The 22764-nt window shown below is 37.9% G+C and overlaps 1 protein-coding gene across 1 annotated transcript in view; it reads right to left on the reverse strand.

The window, feature by feature from the left end:
• Positions 1-1217: 1217 nt before the first annotated feature.
• Positions 1218-22764, reverse strand: part of DYTN (dystrotelin) — a 61246-nt gene continuing 39699 nt past the window's right edge. The window contains 3 exon segments of the mRNA XM_045162103.1: positions 1218-2089; positions 4236-4339; positions 4341-4392. Of these exon segments, the coding sequence (XP_045018038.1) occupies positions 1468-2089; positions 4236-4339; positions 4341-4392 (778 nt within the window). The 3' untranslated portion in view covers positions 1218-1467.

Consider the following 22764-nt stretch of genomic DNA (forward strand, 5'->3'; position numbering starts at 1 on the left):
TGTGATTTTACTTTCTCTAATACACGATTATAACTCCAGCTCTCTTCACAGTAGATATTTTTAGAATTACCCAGTAATTACTTCATTGACTTGGCTCTACCAAGTTCAATATATAACTGACATTATCATGTTCCCATCTTACAGCTCACCAACTGCAATCGTGTTTCCCTTCCTAAATTCTTATACTGAAGTCCCACTTCCACTATCTCCAAGTGGGACTATATTTCTAGATAGAGTCTTTAAAGAGTTAATTAAATTAAATGAACGTTGTGTGGCTGGATCCTAACCCAATAGGAGGAGTGGACTTATAAAAAAGAAGAAATTTGGATAGGGACATTTTGTTGTTTTGTCACTAAGTTGGGTTTGAGTCTGTTTGGGATCCCATGAACTGGGATTATAGCTCACCAGGCTCCTCTATTCATAGGATTTTCCAGGCAAGAACACTGAGCAGGTTGCCATTGCCTTCTCCAAGGATATTCCTGACTCAGAGATCAAACCCATGTCTCCTGCATTGGCAGCAGTTTCCTTACCACTGAGCCACCTGGGAAGCCCATTACAGAGAATGCATGGAGGGAAATGGTGTGAAAACACAGGAGAAGACAGTCATTGACAAGCCAAGGAGAGAGGCCTTAGAACACAACAATGCCGCTTATACCTTGATCTCCAGCTTCTAGCATCCAGAAGTGTGAGGAAAAACATTTAATTGTTTAATCCACCCGATCTGTGATTCTTCATTATGGCAGTTCTAGTAAGCTAATACATCAACTCAGAAATATGTGGGGAAGGTCTTCTCTGATGCAAAAAAATATGAGAATATTAACCTTTGTTTTATTGCTGGTCTCTAGATAAAAGATCTTAAAAAGAAAGGGATGTAAATACAGATATAGATATATTAAGATGAAAAAGTCTTCTATAAATAAGACAATGTCACTGCAAAACAGAAGAAATAGCTATAATAAAGAAGTATTAATAAAAAGAACCCTCGGATTTAGCAACAAGCACAGCTTATAAGGGTGATGATGATGGTGTTACTTGTAGAAACATTCATCAATTATCCTCCAGAGAAAGACTATCATTTTTACTCTCATTTTAAAAGGGTCACATCAGGCTGCCCAGTTAATTATGTTTTAGTACTATTGATAATGACAATTGCCACAACAAAATAATAGCCATTTATTGAGTTCTTGGTATGTGCCAGGTGCTATAATACAATCTCATATGGCTTATCACCTCTAAGGCTCACAATAACACTATCAATTAGGCAATACTAGAAATCAAGTTCAAAGAGGTTGTGCATGCGTGCTCAGTTGCTCAGTCGCATCCAGCTGTTTGCAACCCCATGGACTGGAGCCCATCAGGCTTCTCTACCCATGGAATTCTCCAGGCAAGCATACAGGAGTGGGTTGCCACTTCTTACTCCATCAAAGAGGATATTAATGTCCAAAAGACTCACAATTCAGTTACTCACTAGATGAATTGCAGCTGTTGGGCTAATATTATGGACTCAAGTGTTTTAAAAGGCAGCCTGACCTCCTGGCCATCACAATCTCTAGTGATTGTGAGAATCTTACCAGAAGGCGCTTCTAGAGTGCAGGCATCTGTGAGTTTTGACAACAGTTCTTGCAGTTCTTCTTCCTCTAGCTCATCCTTCCCCTCCTGGATGTTCATTGCCCCTTTCCTTTCCACTGGTTCCAGAGCAAGACTGGTCATTTCAACAGGAGGAATTTTGGGGATGTCCTGCAGCCGTCCTCCCTGGGAACTGGGCAGGGCACTAGAGGTTTCCTTTGAGGTCTTCTGTGCTCGGCTTTGTGCCCTGGGGCTTTGCACTGGCCTCGGCTTTGAGGTGGCCTCTGGTAATTCTGAGTTTGGCAGAGCATGTTTTGCAGGTGCTGGACCTTGGTGGCTTCCATTAATCACAGTGGACCTAGGACGTGTTTCCTGTTGTGAACCATCCTCGGTGGAACCCTTGATCTGGGAAGAATCTCCTCCCCTTTTCTGAAATCCTTCTTCACCCCTTCCATGGTCACCCTTGGCAATCACATTTTGCCAGGAAAAAGATGAACGATGGAGGGGCTGCAACATTGCCTGGGTAAAGAAAATTTTATTTATGAAGAAATTAACATTTTTCTTACTTTTTCATTATGTTTTAAATTTCAATATTTCAATAGGAAATTTTAATGCAATATTTTCTTTTTTGTCTCTACATTATTGGCAAATTTATTTTATGCTACTAATTCAATGGCACCCTAAAACTGTCTACAAAAGTGAGAACAGTTTAGATTCTAAAAAGATCATGGGGAATAATCATAAGGAATTTTGGAAAACTCTAGGTTCTGAAAGTTCAAGTTCTAAAATGTCAAAGGAATATCTGAAAATGTCATGATATATTGGATTGATAGATTAAAATATTACAATAAAAAGTTCATAATGATTTATTTAGGTTTCAAAATAAGCCATAGGTATAAAATCTAGGGAATGTGCAGCCTGTAAAGCACAGGTCTCTAAGTGTAGTCCACAGACTCCTGGAGGTCCCTGAGATCCTTTCTAAAGCACATGGAACTATATTCAATATCTTGTAATAACCTTTATTGAAAAGAATCTGAAAAGGAATATATATATTTATGTATAACTGAATCACTTTACTGTATACTTGAAATGAACACAACATTGTATATCAACTATACTCCAATAAAATAGAAAAAAAGAATATCCTTGAAGGTGTAGCAAAAATTCTTGTTTTTCTCAGTAACATGTCTCCTTAATATTGTATGTGATGAAATGTGATGTATGCATAAAACATTTCTGATGTTAACTGAAATATAAAAATTGTCTCTTATGCAAAAGAATTAGGCTTTGGTATTTGGCAAACATCTTTTTCAAAAATGAATGAAGTGAGACTATTACAGTAAGGAAAACAATGTTCTCTGAGGACAATTTTAATAGCTGAGCTTTTAAGCAAACATTAGAATTTTGGAAAACTTTCATCCACTACCATAAGCTTGCCTCCATTCCAATTCCTAAAGACTTTTCTGACAAGATTCATGGTAATATTAATGAATATGATTTTTTAAATCTTGTATAATGAAATGGGTGAGCATTAGGAAGTTCAGCATAGCTTGGTAAATTTCCAACTGACCAATGTATGGTGGTACAAAATCATGCCTAGATTGAAGATTCATTCAAAAAGCACAACAGAATATTGTGTCTTAATCAAACAGGGTGTAAAAGACATGTGGTTTCAGATTCAATATTGCAACCATTCTCTTATGAAACAATCATTTATTATGTTTTGATCTGGTATCAAGGAAGATCTCCAATTTTCTGAAAAGGCTACTAAAATGCTTCTTTCTTTTTCATCTACAAATCTGTGTGAGGCCAGATTTCTTCACATACTTCAGCCAAAACATCTTGCAACAGACTGAATGCTGAAGCAGGAAAAATTCAACTGTCTTTGTGAAGCCAGACATTAAATAGATTTGGTAAAAAACATAAAACAATGCCAGTCTTCTAATTAAATACACGTATAAGAATATATGGGCTTCCCATATGGTAAAGATGGTAAAGAATCCACCTGCAATGCAGGAGACCTGGGTTCAATCCCTGGGTTGGGAAGATCCCCTGGAGGAGGGCATGCTACCCACTCCACTATTCTTGCCTGGAGAATTCCATGGACAGGGGAGCCTGGTGGGCTATAGTCCATGGGGTTGCAAAGAGTTGGACATGATTGAGCAACTAACACACACACAAACACAAGAATATATAATTACTGTTTAAAACATTACATTATATAATAGGTTTATATTTTCATTTTCAAATTAGTTAAACTTATTTTAAAGCCACTTATCAGTCTTAATTTTGATTAGGGTAAACAGCAATAGATATAACCCACAAAAGCTTTCTGGGACCCTCAAAAAATTGTAAGACTCTAAAAGGGGTGCTGAGACTAAAGGTTTAAGAATCAATGCTATAAAGTACCTCTTTGCCCCAAGTCTACTGTTTGTAAATGGTACCCATGCTGTTCTCTCCCAGTGGTACCACCTTCATAAAAGTGGAAGATATCGTCTGGCTGATGAAAGGGGGAGTTGATTAGGGTATAGAGAAATGTGGGAAAGGGAGGAAGCTGATCAGAGTGAGGGGCAAGAGCCTCAGGCTGCAGCCCACTCTCAGCCCAAGGATTCTAGGTCAGACCTCCAGACGGTCCAAATGGCTAGTGTCTCCCACATTCTATACCTTATAGATCCTATCCCATTAGCTGCAGCTTGGTCCACAGACTGTCCTGATGGATTGTGAGTTCGTGAATCTTTGTATCATATCTGCAACTTTTTTCTTCCTGGCAGGTTGTATATGGCTTGCAACTTGTCTTTGTATCGGTTTAACCGCTTTTTAAGGAGCCTGCAAAGAGGACAGGTCTGAGTGGCCTGGAAGGGCAAGACACCAGTATAGCAAGATGCAAGAGCCCTAGCGAAATGTACCCCGGGGCCTCTCTGTGGGAGAAGGAGCTGGAGAAGCCTGGACTTGACTAACAACACCTAACATTCATTAGTCCTGCTTTAACCTGTTCACCCTGTACAGCTGTTTCTCATGTCTACTATATATGTAGTTCTCCCAAGAATTTCAGTGTTTTTAGAGGTGTTTTCAGAAACTCATCATGCTTGTTATGGACTACTTTTGACAGCATACCTTCAGCAGCTCCTTAAATGTGAATATTGACTTTATTCATTATCCTTCTGTCCATAAATACTCCATTTAGAATGACGGCATGTGTGTCATGGCTAAGTACCTAACATCTGACCAAGACCACAAGGGAAGGAACAATCACGCAATTTGTGAATTCTGGGTCTGTCTTGGCTTCTCATCCTAAGTCTAGTTGTTCATTGGTTTCAGAATAAATCAAGTAGTCAGAGTAATTCTTTCATAACATGAGGGAGGTCATGTTACTCCTCTGCTCAAAGTCCTCCAATGTTTAGAATAAAGTCCTCCCTTCTTTATTTAGAATAAACCAAAGTCCTTACAGAGGCAGCCAAAACTTGATAAGATGGCCAGGATTTCCCTTCCCTCCTTGACCTCATCTCTAATTTCTCCTGCTCACTGACTGCCCTTCAGTCACACAGAGCTCTTGGCAACTGCTTGAACTCCCCTCAGAGTTGGCTCTTTTGGGCCCCTCTGTCTGGAATCCTCCTTCCCCTAGGTTTTTGCTCATCTCATCATCTTTAAGCCTCCACTCACCATCATACCCTCAGTGAGGCTCTGCCTCACTGCTCTACTTGAAACTGCAAACCAGAACTCCCAACCTCACCTCCATCATCTCCCATCTCCCTCCCTCGTCCTTCCCATCTCCTTGTCTCCATGGATTTTTGCCACACCTAATTGCTACAGAACATGACACAGTCCTAGATTTTGACTTAATCTTGAGCCCTTAGACTTCTGGATAGTCACTTTTATGACACACTACCTGCTTTACTTGTTACTTCACTCCTATTTTACTTACTCTATTACTTAATAATTACTTATTGTGTCTTTATTCTGGCAACGTTTTTTTCTATTTCACTTCTTGTCATATCCCCAAACCCAGTCCTAAAACAGTTCCTGTTACAAAGTACATATACAACTAAAATTGGCTTTTTAAAGTACAGTCTTATTCTTTGACCAGTACTGTTCTATTTGTGGAATTTGTGGAAATTGGCTCCCTGGTAGGAAACAAAACAAACATTTTCAGTGTAAGAGCCTTTGAAATTTTTAATTGCCACAGATATTGGAGAGGTCTTGGAATTTAGCTGGGGTTCATAACCAAAGCAGGCATCTCTAAAAGATGGCCCTCAAACTTCCAGATAGCCACACAGGTGGAACAAGAGTCTGACTTTAAAATCTTTGATTGTAATTAGAATTTCAAGTACATCTTTATGATGGACTTTTCAGAAGAGAGTCAGCTAAGAGATTTTATATAGCAGACAACAAAGAAACATTCTCCAAAAGCTTCTCTAGACAGTATTTTCTATATGTACAGTGTTGTGCTTGTTATGACCAGTAATGACATCCATTTTCTCCTGTATTGCCCATCACTGCCAATCCCTTCCTCCTTTCTGGCCCATCCACCATGTTTGAACAGCTCATAGACACACATTCTCATCTTTGACAATCCAGGTGAAAGCAGGGTAAGCCTGAATTTCTTTTCTGACTCTGTTTTTTTTTTTTTAATGGAGAAATTATCATAGTTTCTGGTGAACATAATTTACCTAGTGCCCATATTTCCATGCAAATATTCACTGATAACATGGTTCAGATTATTTGAGAAATAATTCCCTGTAAATGATCTGAAATCAGTCTTCATAAATTAGATCTTTATATGTAGTTTTGCTTTCTGAAGTTAAGGAGCTTGAATCTCCCATGTAGGAGGCCTTCAAACAGAACACAAATACTCACAAGGTAAATTAATCATGTACAGAGTCATGATAGTTACTTTCCTTGATCAGCACCTAGTAGAGAGTAACAAATAGGTAGCTAGTAATTGGATGATACTCTTTCTTGTAATGTAGCCTGAGACTGCATTGCTCTTTAAATAATCAGTGACACAATGTGGGCTGTTATTAAACTTACAGTTGACTATATTATCTCAGGCCTTTCCACACTATTTACTGTGAACCTGGGCCTATAATTACAGGATTTACATTTAATCTTTTAAAATTTAGTCTTTATTAATTGCCCCACCATTCCAGACTGCAGCATCTTAGAGATTTAAGACTCTATTTTGACTTATTATTTATGCCTTTTGGTATCATGTCACACACATTTGTGAAGTATGCTCTCTACTATTTTATTCAAATCTTTGATGAATGCAATGGTGTACACAGGAACAAAGATAAAGCCTTCACATAGATTTTACTCATTAGTGAAGTTCACACTGGTATTATTTGTGTTGATAGACACTTGACTAGGAGACCAAAGGTGTATGAAGTAGGAGACCAAAGGTGTATGAAGTATTTAGTTTAACACAATAGCTTGAGATACTCTTACTGTGTTTCAAAGGACAAATTATTCCTTGCGTTTCTGTATCCTGTTGTCATTCTTTAAGGCAGAATTCTTGGTTCAGTTATTATAAGAATTAAATTTCAAAGTTTCCTTTTTATTTCTATATTTTGTGTTTCAAAAATGCCTTTTTATTTCTATAATATTTTCCTTAAGTTTATTTCTAATTTACTTACCATATCTTCCAGATGTTCAAGCTGGATTTAGAAAAGGCAGAGGAACCAGAGATCAAATTGCCAACATCCATTGGATCACTGAAAAAGCAAGAGAGTTCCAGAAAAACATCTATTGCTTTATTGACTATGCCAAAACGTTTGACTGTGTGGATCACAACAAACTGTGGAAAATTCTTCAAGAGATGGGAATACCAGACCACCTGACCTGCCTCCTGAGAAATTTGTATGCAGGTCAACAAGCAACAGTAGAACTGGACACGGAACAACTGGGAAAGGAGTACGTCAAGGCTGTATATTGTCACCCTGCTTATTTAACTTATATACAGAGTACATCATGAGAAATGCCAGGCTGGATGAAGCACAAGCTGGGATGAAGATTGAGGGGAGAAATATCAATAACGTCAGATATGGAGATGATACCACCCTTATGGCAGAAAGTGAAGAAGAACTAAAGAGCTTCTTGATGAAAGTGAAAGAGGAGGGTGAAAAAGGTGGCTTAAAGCTCAACATTCAGAAAACTAAGATCATGGCATCTGGTCTCATCCCTTCATGGCAAATAGATGGGGAAGCAATGGAAACAGTGAGAGACTTTATTTTCTTGGGCTCCAAAATCACTGCAGATGGTGACCGCAGCCATGAAATTAAAAGATGCTTGCTCCTTGGAAGGAAAGTTATGACCAACCTAGATAGCATATTCAAAAGCAGAGACATTACTTTGCCAGCAAAGGTCTGTCTAGTCAAAGCTATGGTTTTTCCAGTAGTCATGTATGGATGTGAGAGTTGGACTCTAAAGAAAGCTGAGCACTGAAGAATTGATGCTTTTGAGCTGTGGTGTTGGAGAAGACTCTTGAGAGTCCACTGGATTGCAAGGAGATCCAACCAGTCTATCCTAAAGGAAATCAGTCCTGAGTGTTCATTGGAAGGATTGGTGCTGAAGCTGAAGTTCCAATATTTTGGCCACGTGATGTGAAGAACTGACTCATCTGAAAAGACCCTGATGCTAAGAAAATTAGAGGCAGGAGAAGGGGACGACAGAGCATGAGATGGCATCACCGACTCGATGGACATGAGTTTGAGCAAGCTCCAGGAGTTGGTGATGGACAGGGAGGCCCGGCATGCTGCAGTCCATGGGGTCGCAAAGAGTCAGACATGTCAGACATGATTGAGCGACTGAACTGAACTGAACTGACATCACAAAAAAGATAAAAAAGATCAACATTGTTTTTAACATTAAATTATTTTTATAAGTGTTGTTAAGCTTCTTTTAATGAATTATTATAGAATTTTTAAATGCTCCTTATCTATCATATTTTTATATTATGAAGCACATCTCACTATGTATATATGGGCATATATATGATGAAGCTATATTAAATGCTCAATAAATTTATTGACAGCATTTTTATTTTAATACATATTTATTAGCATATATTTATACATTAGTTTACTGAGCATCTACAAGATACCAATTATTGTGCCTGCAAACAAAGATCTTCCCTCAGGGGTCCTTCCTATTGAGGGCCAGGAATTTTGTCTTCTAAAGGAATGACAACAGGATACAGGGACTCCAAGAATGATCTGCCTTTGAGACACAATAAGATGGTAAACAGTTTCCAACCAACGTAATAAACCTTCGAGAAAGATGCTGCTAGAGAAGGTATACAGATTTCTACAGAAGCAGGTAAGACACACAAGAGGCACACAGAATACCTCACTGAAAATGCTTAAGCAAATTTCAAGGAATAAAATAAATTAAAACCTAAAACTTAATCTAACTATCCATATGGTTTTTGTTATGCTTAACCACTCAAATCTCCCCGTTACCTTCACATGGAATCACAGGATTTCTCCATTTAAGGACTATTTCCAGATTAGAAACAATGCAGTAAAAACTTTGCAAAATTTTTTTCTATAAAAGCAAAGTGTAATGCTACTGATGTGTCTCTGCTGTTAGTATTTGTCCACATACATGGTTCCTACCTTCTATCTCTATGAAGAGCATTAATGGATTCATGGGTCCTCCACAGTTCATTCCTAATGCTGAGTATGGTCTAGAGAAGCAAGAAATAGAGAAGATAAGTCTTTGATTTGAATTAAATCCATATTCCTAAAAATTCAAATAACATGATAATGATATTTCAAAAACTTTTCTTTTTCAAAAAGTGGCGAGTGTTTGTATGCTCAAAGTGCAATCACATCATCTCAGTTTTACATGAGACACTTTTCTTTAAAGATATACAAACATGAGTAAAATTTTTAGGTTTTAAAAATAAGTCACAATAGTCTTTTGCCTGAGTTTCGTTGCTGCCCAGAACATCTTCCCCACAGGCATCTGCAAAAAGCAGCTGGATTATTTTATTTCTCTTGGCTCAAGAAATCTTTCACTTGTACATTCTACTGAAAGTTTCTTATCTTGCCATTTCATGTGCACTGAGATTCATCATTTCTCTTTGCATTCACCGAGTCTCTTTGAGTTAATAATCATCAGCTCAGTTCTCATACAGGATTTTCTCACCAAACTTAGCTGCTTCCTGAACTGCACCCTAAGAGCCAGTCCTGACCTGACCCAGCTTGGCCCAGGTTCTTGGGGCACCATGTACCAGTCGACAGGTCTGGATGGGAGATTAGATTTCATTATTCTACCTTGATAGGCAGCTGTAGCTATACTCTGTGACCTTCTCTCCTCCCTATAAATAATCTGAAGAGGGACTGGGCACCTGGGGAACGTTCTTCCATAGAATAGCCTACAAGAGAAAGAGGGTGGGGCAGGGGGAAAAAAGTGAGCTACAGACTTGAAGTCACATTCTCTGGTTGGGTACCTGCTCTTTGTGGCCCTTCTGAGTGATTCATGCCTATCTACTTCTTCATTCAAATATTCGAACAATTTCTACATGCCTAGCATAGGTCACAGTGAATCAGTGAAATCTATATCATTAATATCAATGTTATCATATGATACATACTGTCCTGCAATTGAGAAGCATTAAAAGTTAGCACATATGGATGTATCATGGTGTATCCAGAGAACAGGTATCATGACTTATTTAGTCATTTGCAGTGGAAGGATATTAGGCTGTTTCCAGCTTTTCAGAATTAATAAGCAGTGTTGCAGTGAACAAAGTGGTTCATACCTTCTTGTGCATATACGTGCAAGTTCCAGGTTTTAAGTTTTTTCCCCCAGATTTTAAGTTTAATAGATAATAGCCACTTGTCCCTTTTGGGCACACACACACACATATGAATATTTGAATAGTTGCATGTGTAGTATAAGGTCTGCAAGATATACCCCAAATTGATAACCTCAAATAGCACTCCAGTACTCTTGCCTGGAAAATCCCATGGCCTGGCAGGCTGCAGTCCATGGGGTCGCTAGGAGTCGGACACGAGTGAGCGACTTCACTTTCACTTTTCACTTTCATGCGTTGGAGAAGGAAATGGCAACCCACTCCAGTGTTCTTGCCTGGAGAATCCCAGGGACGGGGGAGTCTGGTGGGCTGCCGTCTCTGGGGTCGCACAGAGTCAGACACGATTGAAGTGACTTAGCAGTAGCAGCAGCAGAAAACTAAGGACCAGATTTGAGCTGGGAATTGTGGCTGAAAAGGACTTTACCCTTATCTGTAATATTTTAACTGTTTTAAAATATAAGGCAAACAGATTCAAGTCTTGTTTGTATAATTTTAAGTGTTTTCAGTGCAGGAATAGAGGCGCAGATGTATAGAACGGATGTGTGGACACAGTGGGGGAGTGGGCGAGATGACCTGGGAGAGTACATATACACTGAAAAGTGAGTGTTAGTGTTTGGTCATGTCAGACTCTTTGCGACCCCGTGGACTGTAGTTCACCAGGCTTCTCTGTCCATGGAATTCTCCAGACAAAAATACTGGCATGGGTTGCCATTCCCTTCTTCAGATATATACACTACCATGTGTAAAGCAGATAGCTAGTGAGAAGCTGCCGTATAGCACAGAGAGCTCGGCTCAGTGCTCTGAGATGATCTGGAGGGGTGAGACGGGGGCAGGGGTGGGAGGGAGGCTTTAGAGGGAGGAGATTTATGTATACATATAACTGATTTACTCCACTGTACAGCAGAAACTAACAAAACATTGTAAAGCAATTATGCGCCAATTAAAAAACGATAAAAATTTAAAAAGTGAAACATACTGCTTTGTGAAAATGACTTTTCTTCCTCTTTTATTCAAAGCAGAAAGTGGAGCAGCTCTTCGTTTGTCCCCCCATGCATAACTCCAGCTCTCTGCAGGCCCTCCAGCCAGCCTTGTTGGGTGTGCCGTGAGGTAGTCTGAGCGGCTCAGCTGCCTGAGCTGCTGATGAACACACACACAGACCTGAAAGACCATCACCCAGAGGCAGCTGCACAGCCATTCCTTGTGGGCACAAGGCCCTCTCCACTCGCACTTCTACCCAGAACAACTGCAATATGGGAACTCTAATTTCCCTTTGATTGAAAAACATCACAGATGATCATATTTTGAAGACCTTCCTTAGGGTCTGACTGTACTGATTATGATGATGAAAGGAACGCCTAGAAGTGGAGTTACACATGGGAGGGCAAATCAACAACTGATTGAAAACATGATAAAGTAGTTGCAGAATGTACGCTTAAAAAAAAACAGGAAGCATTTCTAATCCCTTTGATGAAAAGTATTTCACTGGGATTTTGCTTTTTTAAGTTTCCTCTCTCTTATGTTTCTTTCACTTTCCTCTCTCAACTCTTCCCTTTGAAAATTCCTGAACATTTTCTTTATGTACAGATGAACTAATTTTCCCCCTTCCCTGACTTTTAAATTATAATACATAGAATCTTAGAATACTGAGTTGTCAAACTAAGGAATTGTGGGCAGAAGAAAGCCTTGTCTGTATGTAAGCTTTATTTTGAAGTTTTGGGAGGAGACTTATTATCTATGGACACTGGAGTAATTTAAAGATACCAAAATTGAATAGGCAGAGTCCTCTCAAATTTAAACTTTACTAAGACAGTGAACAAGCAGTTGTACATCAGAGGTAGCATGTGTTGGGGTTGGAACTGACCACTCTTTAGGGGACAACAGGTAAGAGAAAATCCATGTTCCTCAGCTACATGTAAAGGAGGATAGGTTTGTATCTCCTTAAGGATGTCACTATGCAGTCTTCTAAAAATGCTGCAAACGGGCAATACAAATTATACTGTAATTAATTGCATGTACCACTGTTGCCTTTAATTCATAGTTCTTGATAGAAAAGTTATGATGTACTTGATCCTTGTGAACATCAGATTAACCTGATCTATTATCTTCAGGAAAAGCTATGCAATTAAGTGTATTAAATAGGCCAAAGACAGATATGCAGTTTTGTATTTTGAGGGTATTACAGGTATTCCTAACATATTTAGTTTGATCCTTCTGGTACAAATGCCACTTTATTCTCTTGGAGTAAAAGCTGAGAATATTTGAGTTGAATTAAAAGAAATTTGAAGATTTGAAAGGTGAATGAAATGATAAGTTTAAAATATCTTTCTTAATTAAAATTGAAAATCGTGAAGCAGATAATTTTTTCAAGAAAATTAAATTATCAAAGTTAACTGAAGAAAGTATGAAGAAGTATGAAGAGATTATTAAGCCTGAAGAAACAGAAAAATTTATCTAATATTATAAAGATTGCAATGTCCTAGGGCTTTCTTGAACTTTGTCTATTTAACTCTTAAACTGTGAACTGAAAATTTTATCTAAATATTATAAAGTTTCTCATGGCCTAAGCTTTTACTCTTGAACTTGGTCTAAAGAAATAAATGGTCCTTATGTTAGATAAATTGTTAAGATGAATAACAAGTAGTTGCTTATGTGTAGCTGCTGCTGCTGCTGCTGCTAAGTCGCTCCAGTCATGTCTGACTCTGTGCGACCCCAGAGACGGCAGCCCACCAGGCTCCCCCGTCCCTGGGATTCTCCAGGCAAGAACACTGGAGTGGGTTGCCATTTCCTTCTCCAGTGCATGAAAGTGAAAAGTGAACGTGAAGTCGCTCAGTCGTGTCCAACTCCTAGCGACCCCATGGACTGCAGCCCACATGTGTAGCTACCAAATCTCAAATGCTCAAAACCAACAAAAATCATATTGAGCAAGAAAGAGAGACTATTCTGATTGACAAATAATGCAATTTTAAATAAAAAATGAGCAAATAAAATCTAAAGTGTAGTTAGAGAATAATTCACTATGAACAAGTTTAGCTTTTAGTCCCCACAATCCCAGGAATATTTACTATCAGGGATGCTATTGGTGCAATGCTTCCAAGAAGAGAAAACATGGGATATAAAACAAATAAATTCAAAATCAATTCTGACTGCATACCCCCAAAAAACTTCTTAAAAAGGAAGAAGAAAATGACTTTCCCCATACTAGAAAGAATCTCAAACAGACAACTAACACCATAGTATTTAATGAAGAAATACTAGAAAAATGCCCCATTAAAGCTGATCCAATTTAAGATCATCTGATACAAGCCTCATCATCTCTTGCATTACTCAATTTTGTTGTAAAAGAGCCTCTCAGGAATGAAGACATGAAAGAGAAATGAGAGGTTTAGATACTAGAAAGAAAGAGACTGAAACAAACCTTTTGATTGCCTACCTATAAGCAAGAGGTTCAAGCTAAACCAATATTTGAAATTACTAAGGGTTTAGAAAGGCTTTTTTTTACAAGATAACGATTCAGAAATCCATAACCATCATCGATCTAATTACAAAAAAGGTAAAATTAGAAAAACCTTTATTCACAATAGCAACAAATGTGTGATACCCAGGGTGTCCCCAAGGAGAGACACAGAATGATAAGAAGTAAGCTACATATAACCTTTTACTGAGAGCTAGAAAGAGAGCTGAAAAAAGTAGAGACCTAAATACCACAAAGATGACAGATATTCCCACAACAACATATAGGTTTAATGCAAGCCTAAATGAAATAATAACAGACTAATTTGGCACCTTACAAATGATTTTAAAGTTTTCCTAGAAGAATAATTGTTTAATAACAGTACTGACTCAATGGACATGAGTTTGAGCAAGCTCCGAGAGATGGTGAAGGACAGGGAAGCCTGGCATATTGCAGTCCGTGGGGTTGCAAAGAGTCAGACATGACTGAGTGACTGAACAACAACACCACTTTAAAAATAAGAGTGATGCTATCAAGGTGGTGGAAAAGGAAGCCCTGGATCCTCCCTCTCATCAAGATACACTGATTGAACAACAATACAAGAACAATTCAGCTTCTGCCTGGAGAAGAAAGGAAAGGTCTGGACCATAGTCCACTATTCTGATTTTTTCTGTCTAACGCAGTGGCTTCTGTCTAACCTGTCTCATCACACTCCAGATGCCTTCAGTTCAGTCTCTCAGTCCTGTCCGACTCTTTGTGATGCCATGGACTGCAGCATGCCAGGCCACCCTGTCCATCACCAACTCCTAGAATTTACTCGAACACATGTCCATTGAGTCAGTGATGCCATCCTTCATCCTCTGTCATCCCCTTCTCCTTCTATCTTCAATCTTTCCCAGCATCAGGGTCTTGTCCAGTGAGTCAGTTCTTCTCATAAGGTGGCCAAAGTACTGGAATTTCAGCTTCAGCATCAGTCCTTCCAATGGGGATTCAGGACTGATTTCCTTTAGGATAGACTGGTTGGATCTCCTTGCAGTCCAAGGGACTCTCAAGAGTCTTCTCCAACACCACAGTTCAAAAGCATCAATTCTTTGGCACTCAGCTTTCCTTATAGTCCACCTCTCACATCCAAACATAACTACTGGAAAAACCATAGCTTTGACTACATGGACCTTTGTTGACAAAGTAATGTCTTTGCTTTTTAATATGCTGTCTAGATTGGTCATAATTTTCCTTCCAAGGAGTAAGCATCTTTTAATTTCATGGCTGCAGTCACCATCTGCAGTGATTTTGGAGCCCCAAAAAATAAAGTCAGCCACTGTTTCCACTGTTTCCCCATCTATTTGCCATGAAGTGATAGGACCGGATGCCATGATCTTCGTTTTCTGAATGTTGAGTTTTAAGCCACCTTTTTCACTCTCCTCTTTTAGTTTCATCAAGAGGCTCTCAAGTTTGCCTTCAATTTCTGCCATAAGGGTGGTGTCATCTGCATGTCTGAGATTATTGATATTTCTCCCAGCAATCTTCATTCCAGCTTGTGCTTCATCTGGCCTAGCATTTCTCTTAAGTTAAATAAGCAGGGTGACAATATACAGCCTTGACATACTCCTTTCCCAATTTGGAACCAGTCTGTTGTTCTATGTCCAGTTCTAACTGTTGCTTCCTGACCTGCATACAGATTTTTCAGGAGTCAGGTCAGGTGGTCTGACATTCCCACCTCTTGAAGAATTTTCCACAGTTTGTTGTGATCCACACAGTCAAAGGTTTTGGCATAGTCAATAAAGCAGAAGTAGATGTTTTTCTGGAACTCTCTTGCTTTTTCCATGATCCAATGGATGCTGGCAATTTGATCTCTGGTTCCTCTGCCTTTTCTAAATCCAGCTTGAACATCTGGAAGTTCACGGTTCACCTACTGTTGAAGCCTGGCTTGGAGAACTTTGAGCATTACTTTGCTAGTGTGTGAGATGAGTGCAATTGTGCGGTAGTTTGAGCATTCTTTGGCTTTGCCTTTCTTTGGGATTGGAATGAAAACTGATCTTTTCCAGTCCTGTGGCCAATGCTGAGTTTTCCAAATTTGCTGGCATATTGAGTGCAGCACTTTCACACCATCATCTCTTAGGATTTGAAATAGCTCAACTGGAATTCCATCACCTCCACTAGCTTTGTTCATAGTGATGGTTCCTAAGGCCCACTTGACTTCGCATTCTAGGATGTCTGGCTCTAGGTGAGTGATCATCATGATTATCTGGGTCATGAAGATCTTTTACTATAGTTCTTCTGTGTATTCTTGCCACCTCTTCTTAATATCTTCTGCTTCTGTTAGATCCATACCACTTCTGTCCTTTATTGTGCACATCTTTGCATGAAATGTTCCCTTGGTATATCTCATTTTCTTGAAGAGATCTCTAGTCTTTCCCATTCTATTGTTTTCCTGTATTTCTTTGCATTGTTCACTGAGGAAGGCTTTCTTATCTCTCCTTGCTATTCTTTGGAACTCTGCATTCAAATGCGTATATCTTTCCTTTTCTCCTTTGCCTTTCACTTCTCTTCTTTACATACCTGTTTGTAAGGCCTCCTCAGACAACCATTTTGCCTTTTTGCATTTCTTTTTCTTGGGGATGGTCTTGATCCCTGCCTCCTGTACAAAGTCATGAACCTCTGTCCATAGTTCTTCAGGCACTCTGTCTATCAGATCTAATCCCTTGAATCTATTTGTCACTTCCACTGTATAATCATCAGGGATTTGATTTAGGTCATACCTGAATGGTCTAGTGGTTTTCCCTACTTTCTTCAATTTAAGTCTGAATTTGGCAATAAGGAGTTCATGATCTGAGCCACAGTCAGCTCCCAGTCTTGTTTCTGTTGCCTGTATAGAGCTTCTCCATCTTTGGCTTCAAAGAATTATAATCAAAATGATTTCAGTATTGACCATCTGGTGATGTCCATGTATAGAGTCTTCTCTTGTGTTGTTGAAAGAGGGTGTTTGGTATGACCAGTGTGTTCTCTTTGCAAAACTCTGTTAGCCTTTGCCCTGCTTCGTTTTGTACTCCAAGGCCAAATTTGTCTGTTACTCCAGGTATTTCTTGACTTCCTACTTTTTCATTCTAGATGGCTTGGGACCACTGAAAACAGACAGTAGTTTGAACTAACACAAAGGTCAAAGAAAAAATGTCAACAGACACACAGACTAATAGATAGACAGACACACACACATGACCTATAGCTCACTAACAAAAACTACAAATAACCTAATTTTAAAAATAAACAGAATTTCTACCAATAGACAGTTTTCCAAAGAAGACATACAAATGGCCAACAGGAAGATGAGAAGACACTCATCAGGAACTTGCAAATTAAATCCACAATGGGATATCACTTCATCCCTATTAAAACATCTACTATCAAAAACACAAGAAGTAACAGTGTTGGTGAGGATGTGGATAAAAGGAAACCATTGTTCACTATTGATGGGAATGTAGATTGGTGCTGCCACTATGGAAAACAGTTTGGAGATTCCTCAGAAAATCAGAGATAGAACTATTATACGATCCATACAGTCCATTTCTGAATATTTATCCAAAGGAAACAAGAACAGTAACTCGAAAAGATATTCTCACACCCATGCTCACCGCAGCATTGTTTACAATAGCCAAGACATGGACGCAACCTAAACATCCACTGATGGATGAACAGATAAGGAAAATGTGATGTATCTATATCTATCTGTGTATATATAAAATACATAAATGAACCATAAGAAGGAGGAAAATTTGCCACTTGCAACAACATGGATGGACCTTGAAGGCATTATATTATTTGAAATAGTTTAGACAGAGGAACAGTAATACTGCATGATCTAACTGGTATGTGGAGTCTTAAAAAAAAACCAAAAACCAGCAAAACACCCCAAACCAAAAAACTGAGCACATAGATACAAAAATAGACCAGTGATTGCTGAAGCAGGGTGTAGGAGGCAGACAAAATGGATGAAGGTGATCCGAAGATGCAAACTTCCAGTTAAAAAATAAATTAGCTCTGATACAGCATGGTGACTATAGTTAGTAACATAATTAGTTGTATATTCAAAGGTTGCTAAGAGAGTTGATCTTAAATATTCTTATTGAAAGAAAAACTGTTTGTAACTACGTGTGGTGGAGGACATTGACTAGACTAATGGTGAGCATTTCACAGTTGTACATACACTGAATTATTAGGTTGTACATCTGCAACTAATGTAATGTTATATATCAATTATATCTCAATAGGAAAAACAAGCAAATAAAAATGGAAACTATCAACTTTGGGTTACTTTGTGAATTATCCCATGTGAGTTAAATTGATGGTGTGAAAGATCACATTTTGAATTGAAGAAAAAGAAAAACTTTGTTCTATAATATGCTAATGGTATCATAAAGCTAGAATGATTAAAAAATATTCTTGTGTTAAAAATAAAATTAAAAGCAATTGAGCCAAATAGATGGCAATAAAACACATTCTTTAAAATGGTGAAAATTATATATTAAAGAAACCACTACATAGAATTAAAAAAGGAAAAGATTCATTTGAAGTGAGAGAAAACTGGTTATTTGAATGCAAACTAAGAGTAAGGGAATACCCTCTCTTTTTAACATGTATCAAAATAACAGCCAGGTATATTTAAACTTTAAATGTTAAAAAACAATCAAATAGTGTTAAAACAAATACACCTAAAAAGTCATTTGATTTCTTAATGGTAAAAACTTTCCTAGTATAAAGCTGTGTAAAAAGTCAGGAATGTTAAGACTGAGAGCACTTTCATAAGAATTAAAAATGTCTATATAAGAAGTCACATTATAAATAAGATTAAAGAAAATAACTATAAAGAAAGGTTCTGCACAGTTAAATTTAACATTTAAAAAGTTAAAATCCATTAATAAATCAAGCTGATGCATCAGTACAAATGAGCAGCAGACACCAACAGAAAGGAAATATAACTACCTTCTAAACTATATGAGGAAAAGGAAGTTTCATTTCACCCTTAATCAGAGAAATAGAAATTATGGCAAATAAACTATATCCTCCTCATAAAATTAACAAAATTTAAAATGTTAATAGTCAATACTAGCAAAAATTCAGAGAGTTACTTGAATTCACTAGGAGTGTAATTTGGTATATCCTTTCTAAATAGCAATTTTGTATGAAGAGTCTTTAAAATGTTCCCACTTCTCATTTAGTGATTCCACTTTACAAAATATATACTCATGAAATAAGCGGAGAGCCATGTACAAAGATCAAGTTATGAAGATTTCAGTAGTAAATTTTGAAATTATAGCAAAAGTTGGAAATAACCCAAATATCCAACAACAGAGGAGGGGTTAGATAAATACTGAATTTTTACATTTAAGTAAAAAATATACAACCATTAAGATGTTCTTGAAGAATTGTAATAGCAATGGGAAAACACCCACAATATAACTTACAGTTATAGAACTACATAATCAATACATTTTGCAGTATGATGTAAACTATATTTGAAATATTTGCAGAGAAAATAACAAACCAAAAATATTAACAATAGTTAGAGATTGATTGCAATTTTAATTTTGCTCTTTGCTTGTCTCTGAATTTTCCAAACTTTACAATAAATATGTAGCACTTTATGACTGGATATAAGCTATTTTAAGAAATATGTTCCTAATGGTGGATTAGAAGAAGGAAAACCTACTGACCTAGTTCTTAGCTGTGTTGATAATTTTGAAGCTCAAATGACAATAAAAACAGCTTGTAATGAGCTTCAAAAAAGAAATACGCTCCTAGATTTTTCCTTGATCATATTAGCAGCTTGAAAATATTCCCCAAATTAAGGAATGGCCCATAGCAGTTCACCACACCAATGCCAGTCCAGATTAATTGTGCTTTGATTCTTCTTTTCCTCTTTGGTCTCACCTGGTGATGTGGGTTGCTGCCATTGGTTTGCTGAGCCCGAGAGAGTCTTTGAGGCATTTGTTTAAAGGTCTCTGTGGTTGGTGTTTCTACTGGTTCAGTTGTATGCTCATACATTGGTACTTCAGATCTATTACACTGAATGGAGAGCCTGCTATAAAAGTAGAATTTTATGAGAGGTTTAATAATTTTTAATGATCAGGTGTGACATTGAGGAGAATCTTGTTAGAAAATGTTGTCAGTTATTCAATCTAATATAAAAAAAATAAGAACAAAGTAGTTCAGCTTTTTCTCTGTGCTCTCTCTCTCTTTCAACTGCTTAGTTGATATAGAGCTAATTAACCAACAAGAGGAACAAAACGTCCATTCCCATCCCTCCTGATAATCTAGAAATGAGAATGTAAAGAAGTTCAGGGATGACTACAGAAAATCTCCCAGGTCATCCTGTCCAGGTCAGATACTAAGGGTAAGTGCAGATGTGTGTTTATTACCAACATAGCTAAAAGAGCATAGCGTAGACTAGTTTAAGGTCAGACATATTTCATTTTATACAACTGCATTTAATTTCTTTCCCTTATTCAAAAACTATTTAAAGCATCTTACCATCTTGAGTTATTGCAGACAAAAAAGACTTAAAAAAAAAAAAAAAAACAGAGAACTCCCTGCTCACAGAGAATTTACATCTAATGAACAGACAAATACAATCATTTATGACATAGTGCCCTTATTTTTACAGAATCCAATGAGAGTATAAGGAAATAAGTGATTACTCTGTGGTACACTTCACTTATGCATTTAAGAGACTGGCACTTTCTGGTGAACAGAATATAACACATTGACATTTTAAGAACCTTTAGCTCTGCATATTGCTGTTCAGTCGCTCCGTCATGTCTGACTCTGAAACCCCAAGGACTGCAACACGCCAGGCTTCCCTGTCCTTCACCAACTCCCAGAGCTGGCTCAAACTCATGTCCATCGAGTCACTGATGCCATCCAACCATCTTGTCCTCTATCATCTCCTTCTTCTCCTTCCTTCAATCTTTTCCAGCATCAGAGTTTTTTCTAATGAACCAGCTCTTCGCATAAGGTGGTCAAAGTATTGCAACTTCAGCTTCAGCATCAATCTTTCCAATGAATATTCAGTACTTATTTCCTTTAGGATGGACTGGTTGGATCTCCTTGCAGTCCAAGGGACCCTCAAGAGTCTTCTCCAACACCACAGCTTGAAAGTATCAATTCCTCGGCGTTCAACTTTCTTCATGGTCCAACTCTCACATCCATACATGACTACTGGAAAAACCATAGCTCTGACTAGATGGACCTTTTTCAGCAAAGTAATGTCTCTGCTTTTAATATTCTGTCTAGGTTTGTCATAGTTTTTTTTTTTTTTTTTCCAAGAAGCAAGTGTCTTTCAACTTCATAGCTGCAGCCACCATCTGCAGTGATTTTGGAGCCCAAGAAAATAAAATCTGTCACTGTTTCCATTGTTTCCCCATCTATTTGCCATGAAGTGATGGGACTGGATGCTATGATCTTCATTTGTTGAATGCTGAGTTGTTTTTTTTTTTAATTTTTTTTTAAATTTTATTTTTAAACTTTACATAATTGTATTATGCCAAGCTGAATTTTAAGCCAGCTTTTTCACTCTGCTTTTTCATGTTTATCAAGAGGGTCTTCAGTTCCTCTTCACTTTCTGCCATAAGGATGGTTTCATCTGCATATCTGAGGTTATTGATATTTCTTCGGGCAGTCTTAGCTTGTGCTTCATCAGTCTGGCATTTCTCATGATGTACTCTGCATATAAGCTAAATAAGCAGGGTGATAATGTACAGCCTTGATGTATACTTTTGTATACAGATGTATACAGCCCTTTTCCAATTTTGAACAATCTGCTGTTCCAAGTCTGGTCCTAACTGTTGGCTTCTTGATCTGCATACAGGTTTCTCAGAAGGCAGGTAAGATGGTCTGGTATCCCTATCTCTTTAAGAATTTTCCACAGTTTGTTGTGATCCAGACAGTCAAAGTCTTTAGCGTAGTCAATGAAGCAGAAGTAGATGTTTTTCTGGAATTCTCTTCCTTTTTCTATGATCCAATGGATGTTGGCAAGTCCTAGCTTTGCATAGGGCTTGCAATTCCCTTTCTTCATCTTATTTCCACAAACACTACTCTGGGAGAAGGAAGAACAAGTTATCTCTATCATCAGGTGAAGAAAACAAAGTCCCCAAGGCCACTTACGGAGCTGGCTAAGAACAAGATTTCTTTGTCTTTCTGTCCCAGGTTTAAACGTCACTAACATCTTCCAACACTGGATAATTAATTACTCCTCGTGACACTTCATACTCCATTGTAAGAGACCCATGTTATCAATTCAACCATCCATCAGTTCCTCTATCATGCATCCACCCATTTTATTATTCAGTCCATCAGTTATTCAGCATTTATCAAGCATTTATCATATTGAGATGCTGTTGTAAATTCTGGAAATACAACTGGGAACAATAAAAATTCCCTCCCCCGATGGAGTTTCCATTAAAACAAAAAAAGAAAAAAGTGAAATACATAGAATGTCAGATGCTGATAAAATACTTTTTCTTTTTTTAATTTTTTTTAAATTTTATTTTATTTTTAAACTTTACATAACTGTATTAGTTTTGCCAAATATCAAAATGAATCTGCCACAGGTATACATGTGATAAAATACTTTTGAAGAGAAATAAAACAAGGGAGGAGGTTTGGGAATGCCAGAGTGGGAACAGGGGCTAAAATGGTAAATAGGTAGTCAGGCAGGGCCTTAAGGATGAGATGACATCTGAATAGACCTTTTGCGAGTATTTAAGAGGTAAGGAGTCCAGCCATACAGAGAGGCGGTCTAGAGATACCAATTCTTTAAAGTAAAGGTTTTAAGTATTGAGACTGGGGGATACGGCTTAGTCCTATGGTGAGGAGGGAGGGACAGAACTGGAGAACAGAGGTGTGGAGGGGAGAATGGCACTGGAGAGGTCCCCAG

This window comes from Bubalus bubalis, chromosome 2 (assembly GCF_019923935.1).
Source record: "Bubalus bubalis isolate 160015118507 breed Murrah chromosome 2, NDDB_SH_1, whole genome shotgun sequence".
In the NCBI taxonomy this organism is placed as follows: Eukaryota; Metazoa; Chordata; class Mammalia; order Artiodactyla; family Bovidae; genus Bubalus; species Bubalus bubalis.